This window comes from Ictalurus furcatus, chromosome 10 (assembly GCF_023375685.1).
Source record: "Ictalurus furcatus strain D&B chromosome 10, Billie_1.0, whole genome shotgun sequence".
NCBI lineage: Eukaryota > Metazoa > Chordata > Actinopteri > Siluriformes > Ictaluridae > Ictalurus > Ictalurus furcatus.
The window spans coordinates 5864492-5875106 of NC_071264.1; the positions used below are offsets into that span (position 1 = coordinate 5864492).

Genomic DNA, 10615 nt, shown 5'->3' on the forward strand with positions numbered 1-10615 from the left:
AGAGTGCGATTCAAAAGGAACGTGATGAGCGCAGGCGCTGGTTATCAGCCTTCTTCACATCCTGCTCAAGTCGATGAGATTTGAAATTTCAGATCTACATCACAAAGGCTAAATGAGTTAACTAGATAAAAATCCAACGCTTCATACGTTTGGAACAGCGGAATTTTCTTTAGCTGAATGAGAAAGTTTTCTTAAAAAAAAAAAATTATATATATATATATATATATATATATATATATATATATATATATATATATATATATATAAATATATATATAAATAAAGCTGGTTGAGATTGACTTTGAGGTCTTTTTATTGATTCAGGAGAAACTAGAAAACGGAAGAAATATGCTTGCGTGGGTCACAGAAAGTACAACAAGAAGTATAAGTACTAGAGGAAAGATGAGTTGACATCTCCTGCCAGGGAAAATCCTTCTTTTTATTTTCCCCGGCAAATAAGCTGCAACGCACAGAAAGGTGTTTACAGAACATTAAGCCCGGTGCAGTAAACTTTGAGGTAGCTATCAAAGAGTGGAAACCTATTTGCACTGGTGGATGGGTATGTTTATTTTTCTTCCTAAAAATGAGATGTGAAAACTTGTTCGGTTCGGTTTTCTTCCTGCAATTTGGGAGAATTGCATTTTTCCCCCCTGAAAGAAAAAGAAAAAGAAAAAGAACAAACCGGTCTTTTTCAGAAAACGCTACAGAGTATAAAGCGACGTGAGGAAATTCGTTCTTGCCGAAGACAGAACCCGTAAATGAAAAACGGAGGTCATCCAAAATTATTGCTTTGCATCATTGATGGATTCGATTCCACGTTTTATTGAGTACATGCCGGTCAGTTCTGCATATCGTCTCATAATGTAGAAACAGTATACAAAAATGTGGACAGGATGGATATTCCCCAAAAAAAAACAAAAAAAAAAAAACATACGACGTCACACACGTTCGGAGAATTTCAAATACCTCGTAGAAAAAGAAGGAGATGAATCAGTGTGTGTGACCGAATCCATACAACATTTGACTGACGTTTTATTCGTGAACAGCCGCTGTTTTAACAAGCTCATCTCTGGGGAAGATGATGGCACTCGAGGTCTTTCTAATTAGGCTTTGTAAGGAGCTGTGTGGAAAACTCATACAGATCTTTGTTGATTTTCTTCAGGGTCCTCACCTCTTCTTCCAACTCCGACACGCGTACCTTTGTGTTCTCTCCATCACCGAACACACTCTGAATGTGGAGAGAGAGAGAGAGAGAGAAAAAAAAGAAGAAGTCCATTATGCGCCAGATAATGCATAACTACAGCTCGTATTCATTTCCTCATTAGATCTGTTGTTTCTTTCAGCAGCAACCTTTTGAAAAGCAGTTCATCTGATCCAGCGTCCATGCGCAAGGGTGCAGGGAAGCGAGTTCATTTTCCTTCAGACCGCAATCACGACGAGGACATGCGAAAAAGGTCATTCGTGGGTCGAAGGGCCAACTAATTGGGCGAACTAATGCTTACTTGCTGGGCGGTTGAGGAAAATCTCAAACATGGATAGGTTTTAAGAGAACTAAGGACCGGTTCTGCGCTAAAAATAAATAAATAAATAAATAAATAAATAAAGGATGACTTGACTTTCTTGTCAGGGTTTGAAGAATGTCTGGGCTTCCTGATGAGGTCATCAAATCCCATTTAAAAAAAAAAAATATAAATAAATAAATAAAAAATCCCTAATCTAGTAGAGCAGATATCGACATTCCTATTGTGGAGAATTCAGCATTGCAGGCAAATGGTGGAGGACAGCAATGCAATTTTCCCACAGATTAAGAAGCATGGCGAAGGGGTGGGGTTTGAGGGGGGGGGGGGGGGTGGATGGGTTAGAAAACTCTTGTGCTCTCCATTAATTTATTTATTTCAGCATTTTCTTCAAATAAACACTGGGCTTTCGGCTCGCCAGCAGGATTCGGCTTCTGTTTTGAGTGAGCGCAACTAATCCACTTAACTTCACGTTCTTCAGAGCTAAGCACAGACGGGAAGGTCCCATAGTGACAAAATGCCTCTCGCTCCTAAAGGTCAACAGGTGAAGGAGCCACTTGAACTGCTGTGAGAAGGCCTCTTGGGTGAAGAGCTTGAATAAAAAAATAACCTCGCGTGAAGGTTATAGGAATAATAGTGTTTAACGTGGCTGGATTTTTCAACCTTGGAGGCTCGGTTATATCAGGCTATAATCCTTCCTGTAGTCAGAAGGTTGGATTTGGAATAATAAGATCTCAGGGCATTAATATCCAAGTCATTTCTGTTTAATGTCTGTTTTATTTAATGAACTTTGATGGTATAAAACAAGCTATTAATTAAGCAAATAGTTCGAGATATACTGTGACCTGTCTGAAGAAGCAGAAGTTCTCACACATATATATATATATAGCACATTTTTTTCCAAGGAATAGATATTCCGTGCTTAGTTAAAGCACTCTACTCAAAACAGGGCTGTTGTAACCAGGACCAAAATTCCTATTTGAGGTCCACATGCGCCATAGTTAACATCAGTTTGTTTGTCCAATCATATAAGACGGAAAAGAACCCAATACACACACACGCAAGAATATAAATGATTCATTTAGGACTGTAGTTTAATTCCGTGCGTTTGGTGCATCCATGAAAATAACGCATAAATACTTATATATAAAATAAACTAATTATAGAAGTTTATATTATATAATAGTATTCATGCAATATTTTATATAAAAGGTACCGTTGATAAACAGTAAAGTGAAGAAAGTGATCGTCGGTGACTCTGAAGCTAAAGCTAGCGGCGTGACGCTACGTGCGGATGACATCATGCGCCGCCGGCTAGGAAGCGGATTATGCTTCCGGTTAGTAAAAACCCGCCAGTGTTCCATTTCAGATGATGTCGCCTTTCTAAAATCCACACACTAGACTTTAGAGTACATAGTGCATAGTGTAAGTGTATAGTGCATAGTGTAAGTGTATAGTACTTCATTCAGGACACAACTTCAGTATTTACTCTCCGAAGCGCGTTCTCGGAACAGAAGTAACGTAGCGAGTAAACGCACCCCGTATCACGCGCAGACCGACTAATCCATAGTCAGATTCGTCGACAATGACTTTCATAATCGATTTATCATCATCATCTCGATAAGTCGTTGCAGCTCTAATCGATTCGGTTAAATATTTTGGTTTACAATACGGCCGAAATTACATCCTGATTTCTGAATTATGTCCCGTGACACCACGCGATCAATACGATATCTAACGACAGGCCTCATTTATCGATCGTTTGGTAAAGTCGAGTGTAAATCTTTGTTTAAGACAAACCGGGCAATTTACGAACGTTTTAGAAACGCTGGATTTCTTTGTCCTCGTGCGCGTACGCTGCTCACCTGTAACACACAAAGCGCGTTCCCGTCGCAGCTCGTTTGCGTTTACTGACGGCAACAATCTCCATAAAAGTGGGCGTGTCTGTGCTGGAAACATGGAACGACTACTAAACGGTGGAAGTGGAGGTTATTTGGACTCACTTGTAAGCCAAGAAAAATATTTAGCAGTGTAAACGCACCTGAAAAGGTCGAAATCTAGAAAGAATTGAGAGAAAAAGGTGACTTAGGTCTGAATTATGAGGTGAAAAAAAAAATTAGTTTGACATGAAAGTGGAGGAGAAAAATGTCCACATTTTCACCAGGTGATCATGCACAAAAAAAGCTTGTCCCACAGGGAAACTGCGAATTTAAAACTGTTGTTAAGTTTTATCGGTTTGTGTTGGCTCGCTTTCGTTATTTTATCCCCCCACATCCTTTAATCAATGATAATAATATAAAACGTCTGGTTTTCACAAACTTTTCTCAAGGGTTCTCTTAGTCCATGAGCCAGGAAACCAGCATGAGGGTGTGTCTTTGAGACCACGAAGCACTTCCGTAAGCCGCTCTGGAGAAGGACGTCTTCGAAATGCTGCAAGTCTTGTAATGTAAAACATGCAATTTTATGGGACTTTCATTAATACCAAATTTCTTGGGTAAACGCTCCTACGAACGATTTACGCATCGATCTGTTCGTATCCGGCTTGATAAACGAAGCCCACTGAGCTTTCTCGTGCCTGTATTATGTTAATAATGACTAAAGTTAAACGAAAAAGCAACTTGAACCATCAGTCAAGCTAGTTAGAGAACAACTGAACTAACATTGAGTGTTTATCTGTAGCGAAGCTGATCAATCATCGCTGCTGCAACTAGCAACGATTTGTCTCGCAATCGTACGAGAACCATTTGAGAACCAATGCTCGACTGGGCCACAATATCAGGACAGTGCTGTTTCCATACTGAATTTGACAACCGGAAACCGGCTACAAGAGAGATGACTACTGCAGCTTCAGCTGGTTAGAATATAAACGTATAAATCAGGGCACGTTAGTCACAGGTGCACTCAAGAATCTGTATAAGAATTTAAACTAGAGATGCACCGATGTACGAAGGCAATTTTTCACGCTAGATCGTTTAAAAGAATCCGACGATCAGGGTCGATTATACCCTGTCAATCAAAAGCGTGCGGGAAAACACATCGTATTCGTGCTGTGTGTGAAGATGATGTCTCGTGTGTGGAATGAGGATAAAACTGCAGTGTGTAATCTCTGTAATCTCTGCACTGATAACATTTTACGCCGGACGCTGCAGCAGTGAAGCGGGAGTTTCAGCGTCGAGTCGAAATTATTTCCCCCCCGCGCTGCTCGAGCTGAATTAAAGCTCCAGCACACCGCTGAAAGATTTAAATGAAGACGAGTTGACAAAAAAGTTTATACTGTACAGAAAAATATATTTATAGAGTAGTATATTTCATATCCAGTTAATGTTAATATATAAAAAGCTGATATTATATATGACCAGTTTGATGTTAATGATGAAGTAGAAACGCTTGTGTGTGTGGAGAGTGAATGTGAGACTAACAGGAGGATTTTTACACTTCAGTCAATGTTCATATGAATTAATAACATTCAATAAGTTCATAATCTTAAGAATTGAGTTCATGTGTTCATGTTAATTAGAGTCATGTGTTAATGTTGATGAGACCAGTTACTGCCAAACAACTTGCTGAAATGGAGAGAATAAAGTTTTTATTTGCATTTCTTTCAGAATTGTGGAATTAATTATTATTCATTTAAAAGAAGGTATAAAAGGCAGAACTATCGGTATCGGCCGATATCGCTCTGAATAATCGCTTATCGGTATCGGCGGAGAAATTTAGTATCGGTGCATCTCTAGTTTTAAACCATTTATAAACTGTAGCTGCGGCATCAGCCACACTCTCAGTTCACTCGTAGCTGCAGTAAAAGAGGTGCAGAACTGATTGTGATCGTCACCCACCTTGTCTGTAACAGCACACATAAGCGAATGGAGGCGGTCTGCCTTCTCCAGATACGTCTCCTCTGGCTCCTGAAAAATGATTCGAAAGCTTATTAAAATAAATATTAAAATATATCAGTCCTATACAGTAAGATCTAAATATACGGATCCATGAGCAAGATAACGCATGTGCTATTATTTACCGAGGATAAGTAATACAGAGGAAAACGAATCAACATCGGGTTCGGGTTATTAAGAGATGCTAATCAACAGTCTCTTAGCCACTATCATGAACTGGGTTTATTTCGTCAGGTATCGGTTCACTTTATTACAAATGAAAAGCTCTGACAGTACGTGTGCTACCACTTTCTTTGATATTTACAGAGCCCTCCAATAATATTGGCACCCTGGGTAAATCTGAGCAAAGAAGGCTGTGAAAAATTGTCTTTATTGTTTAACGTTTGGATCTGTTGTTAAAAAAAAAAACAAACAAACAATTGGTTTACTGAACACAGAGTATTTTTGTGATTTTTTTTTTTTTTAAACAAAAAGACCAAAAGGTTAAACAATAAAGACAGTTTTTCACAGCCTTCTTTGCTCATATTTACCCCAAGGGTTCCAGTATTAGTGGAGAGCACCGTATATCATTATGTACTGTAGCTTATGACAGCTAAGTGGTAGAATATTTTAAATGTACCAGTAGCACTAAAACACTGACACAAAACCAGCAGGTCTTATTTTGGGTTATAATCATTTCTGTCCATCTTTTCTTTTAGACTACAACTCCTTCCCACACTGATTTGCTGTCGTTTTTTCCAGCAAATGGGCTCAGAATATAGACAGTAGAGGTATAAATCACTGTACTGGCCCCCAGGTGGTGGAATAAACTTCCCCTGGCTGCATGAACAGCTGAGTCACTGGCTGTCTCCAAACAAGGAATGAAGACCTACCTCTTCACTAGAAACTTATATATATTTAAAAAAAAAACCAACCACCACCTCTATTTGTTTCTGTACCAACTCCTGGTACTAACTCCTTTATAACAGGGTTTTAGCTTTCCTAGTATTTAGTTATTTTAATATTCTTAGACTCTGACCTATTTGTACTAATGTGAGAATATGTTTTTGATGGAAACTACAAAGCACTTCTGAAAGTTACTCTCGATCAGGCAATCTGCCAAATCCTGTAGATCTAAAAGTTGTTGTTGTTGTTGTTTTTAAACAATATATTATGTCTGTAAGAGGGGAAAAAAAAAAAATTCACCACGTGTTTTGGCTTTAAAACATATTTTGTTTGTAAAAAAAATGTAAATTTGCGTTTACGCTCCGTAAGTTTACGCCATTTCGGCATTCTGGCACAAATCTCTCGTGTGGGCGGGGCTTAACGGCGATTTACTCTCATTGGCTAGTGAGATTTGGATCGACAGCTTGAGTGTCCAGCTGAGGAGGAGGATGACAACTATGACGCTCATCTGGAAAAAATAGTCGTTAAGATTGACCTCAAATATTAATTACGAACGCATATTCTGACTAAGTAAATAAATAATTTCCACTACAAAGTACAAACACTACAACTACACAGAGAACCGCATCCAGAACGCTCTCCAAACTTCACACCACTGAAGTCTCTACGTCCAGGTCAGGGACAGCTGTCCGTCCAAATCTCACTAGCCAACGACAGTAAATCGCTGCTAAGCCCCGCCCACACGTGGGATTTGCGCCAGAATGGCGACCGTGAACTTGCGGAGCGTAAACGTAAACAATGACTAGCGAAAAGGAGGGTTGACAAACAACGCTGTTTATTTATAGACCCGGGTGAAACTTTTCCCACCGAGTTTTCCGTTTCTGTGTTTTTTCCCTTCTTTCTCAGTGTGTATAGTTTAGATTGTTTCTCGAATACTTACGTTCCATACTTTTGCCACAAATTTAATCCCATTAAATTTTAGTGCATCCCTCATATGCAGTTCAGACCCCAAACACCTATACAGCAAAGACTAAGTGTCCGGTACAAATAAACAAAGTTGGACCTAGTCCCTTCCTCCCCATTGTGCGATTTCCACTTGCTATTAACGGTCCGACAATGACTGCAACCACTGAACTGCCAATAAGGTTATCTTAAACAGGTCTGTCCAACAATCAATCAAGTCTGACTCGGTGTCAGCTTGTATGCAGCAGTATTTACAGCTTCGTCCTATCTGTTTAACAGCGTTGGAGTTAGCATTTATTAAACGGCATGGTCGATAAAGCACTTGTTCTTAATGCAGTAAAGGTTTTATGTACACGCCTACACAGGGGCGACACCGCACATCACGGCATCCACTGCAGCTCATCAAAAGCTTTGATTCAATTCGTGGCGTAATAGCCGTACAACCGATAGCGACCAATATCACAGTTTGTTACCGTTTCATATTAAAATAGCTCAATACGCTGAGCAAAACAACGTAGCGGATGCTTTCTTAGATTTTTTATCTATTGTGTTTTGCATATACAGCGCTGTGAGAAAGTATCTGCCCGATTTCTTGCCTGCTTTTGTGTAGATCTCCTAGTGAATGCTTTTAGATGTTCAAACGAAATAAAACAAAGTCCACCTGAGAACGGTCATGAACAGGCTCCAGTTGTGCCAGCATGAGAGAGCGAGTGAGTGAGCGAGCGAGAGAGAGAAGATGATGGTGACACGGAGCATCATCTTTCCGTGTCGATCAACGATCGCCCAAGTAAAAGTGCAGGAAGGCATTTTAAGACTTCTTGGATTCAAGAGGGCGCATGGCTCAGGTATGATCATCTCGCACAGAAAATGCTTTGTGACTTTTGTTCCAAAGCGGGCAGAGAAATAGCGGGGAAAACGGATTTTGTTACCAGAACGAACCATTTCAAGAAAGAGACTGTGAGGGGAAAAAAAAGCCGAAAGCATAAAAAAAAAGCTCGTGACTGAGCGCTCCACAGAAAACACCGTTAGCACAAGCAGTGTCTCGTGCATGTGAGCTACAAGACGAGACCGACTGGAAGGAGCTAAAAATACAATTCAACACCGCCTATATGATTGCAAGTGAAGAGCTTGCCTTTCAGCGAATTTACCTCTCGGATCTTACTAACGAAGAAGAATTGACGGGACGTGTGCAAGCCGTATGACAGCGACACAGCACGGGCTTTGAGAACGCGTCTAGTTGAGATGTCGCTCGTCCTACCAATTTGGGCTGCTCAGTGTGAACGTGGCTTTTCAGCTCAAAACAGGATCAAATCAAAAAGTCATTTTGCAATTCAACCGTGGAAGATTTGATCAGGATCACTGGCTTTCTCTAAAACAGAGGAGGAGGACGAACTACACTCAATGGCCAAGTGGTGCTGACAATTATGGTCAGTGCCACTGGTTCCGATTCTGTGGAAAGAACAATTCTTTTTGATTGTACAGGTGCATCTCAAAAAAATTTGAATATCGTGGAAAAGTACATTTTTTCCCCCGTAATTTAATTCAAAAAGTGGAACTTTCATATAGTTTAGATTCAGTACACAAAGTGAAATATTTCACGCCTTGTTTTGTTTTAATCTTGATGATTACCGCTTACAGCTCACGGAAATCAAAACTTTAATATCTCAAAATATTCGAATAAAGAATTTGTAATACAGAAATGTCGACCTTGTGAAAAGTATGGTGATTTATGCGCCGATACTCGGTCATAGCTTAAATCCTTTTGTATGAATTACTGCATCAGTGCGGCGCGGCATGGAGGCGATCAGCCTGTGGCACTGCTGAGGTGTTCTGGAAGTCCAGGTTGCTTTGATAGCGGACTTCAGCTCGTCTGTATTGTCGGGTCTGGTGTCTCTTGTAGATTCTCTATGGGGTTCGGGTCAGGCGAGTCGGCTGGCCAATCAAGCACAGCAACACCACGGTCAGTAAACCAGTTACTAATAGTTTTGGCACTGTGGGCAGGTGCAGAGTCCTGCTGGAGAAGCAAATCAGCATCTCCATAAAGCTCGTCAGCAGATGGAAGCATGAAGCTCTCTAAAATCTCCTGGTAGACGCTGCATCGACTCTCGACTTGAGAAAACACACTGGACCAACACCAGCAGATGACATGGCTCCTCAAATCATCACTGATTGTGGAAACTTCACACTGGACTTCAAGCAGCTTGGATTCTGTTCCTCTCTACTCTTCCTCCAGACTCTGGGACCTTGATTTCCAAATGAAACGCAACTTTTACTTTCATCTGAAAAGAGAACTTTGGACCACTGAGCCACGGTGTTTTTTAATAAAAAGCAGTTTTGAGTTAAATAGCTGATTCGAGCTCTTCACAGGCTGTATTACAGATTTTCCCAGTATCTCATTTCCATGAGCTGTAAGCAGTAATCATCAAGATTACAACAACAACAAAAAAAAGGCTTGAAATATTTCACTTTGTGTAATGAATCTAGAGTATACGAAAGTTCCACTTTAACTATGGCGGCAGATACATTTTCACACAGGTCCAGTTGGTATTGGATAACTTTTTTTTTTTTTTTTTGGTACCAATACATAACTATCATTTAAAAACAGTATTTTGTGTTTACTCAGGTTGCCTACATTTCATCTTGATTTTGTTTTCATTTCTGAAACAACTTAGTATGAGATATACACAGAAACAGAAGAAATCAGGATGGGGCAAATACTTTTACACAGAACTGTATGTTGTTTATACCACAGTGCTGACGAATCACAGGTTTATGTTAATGGGCCGAGTCGAATGATTTCTACAGTAGTAGCTAATTCAAAGGAAATACTAATAATAAATATATGTAATAAACACACACACACACACATATATATATTATTCATTTAATTACTTTTTAATGTTCTACTACTTAAAGAAAAAAACCACCATGGAAGCGTCTAAGGATGGAGGACAACGCACTTTCCGAATTCTTGGTAATAAGCTGCCTTATTTATCATTTAATTCAAGAGAGAGAGAAAATAGAGGTAGGTGAGGGAACGACTGTCTACAGCTGCTGTAACATAACCGCGGAAAGTAACTGACTTGTATTGTGGATGTTCCACCACATTAAACATAACTATAAATGGATTAAAATTTATGTTCGTTAATAAATTTGTAAAAAAAAAAATAAATAAATATTCAGCTTTGAGTTAAACACTTCAGGACATGCTTTTATATGGAAAATAATCAACTTCAGGGGGTAACATGGCACGTTTTTGGAATGAAATGAACTTGTAGGTTATATCCTCTGTGTCCTGAAAGCATGGTTTTGATCCTCACACTCTAGTCAGGTAATGACCTTCCTGTGTTTATACAT

At 39.6% G+C, this 10615-nt stretch overlaps 1 protein-coding gene across 1 annotated transcript in view; it reads right to left on the bottom strand.

Moving 5' to 3' along the window:
• Positions 1-293: 293 nt before the first annotated feature.
• The window catches only part of wdr18 (WD repeat domain 18), a 74269-nt gene continuing 63947 nt past the window's right edge, over positions 294-10615 (bottom strand). Inside the window, exons 9-10 of the mRNA XM_053634887.1 lie at positions 5354-5422; positions 294-1228 (exon numbers count right to left, since the gene is read on the bottom strand). Coding sequence (XP_053490862.1) covers positions 1100-1228; positions 5354-5422 — 198 coding nt within the window. The 3' untranslated portion in view covers positions 294-1099. The remainder of the gene's footprint in view (positions 1229-5353; positions 5423-10615) is intronic.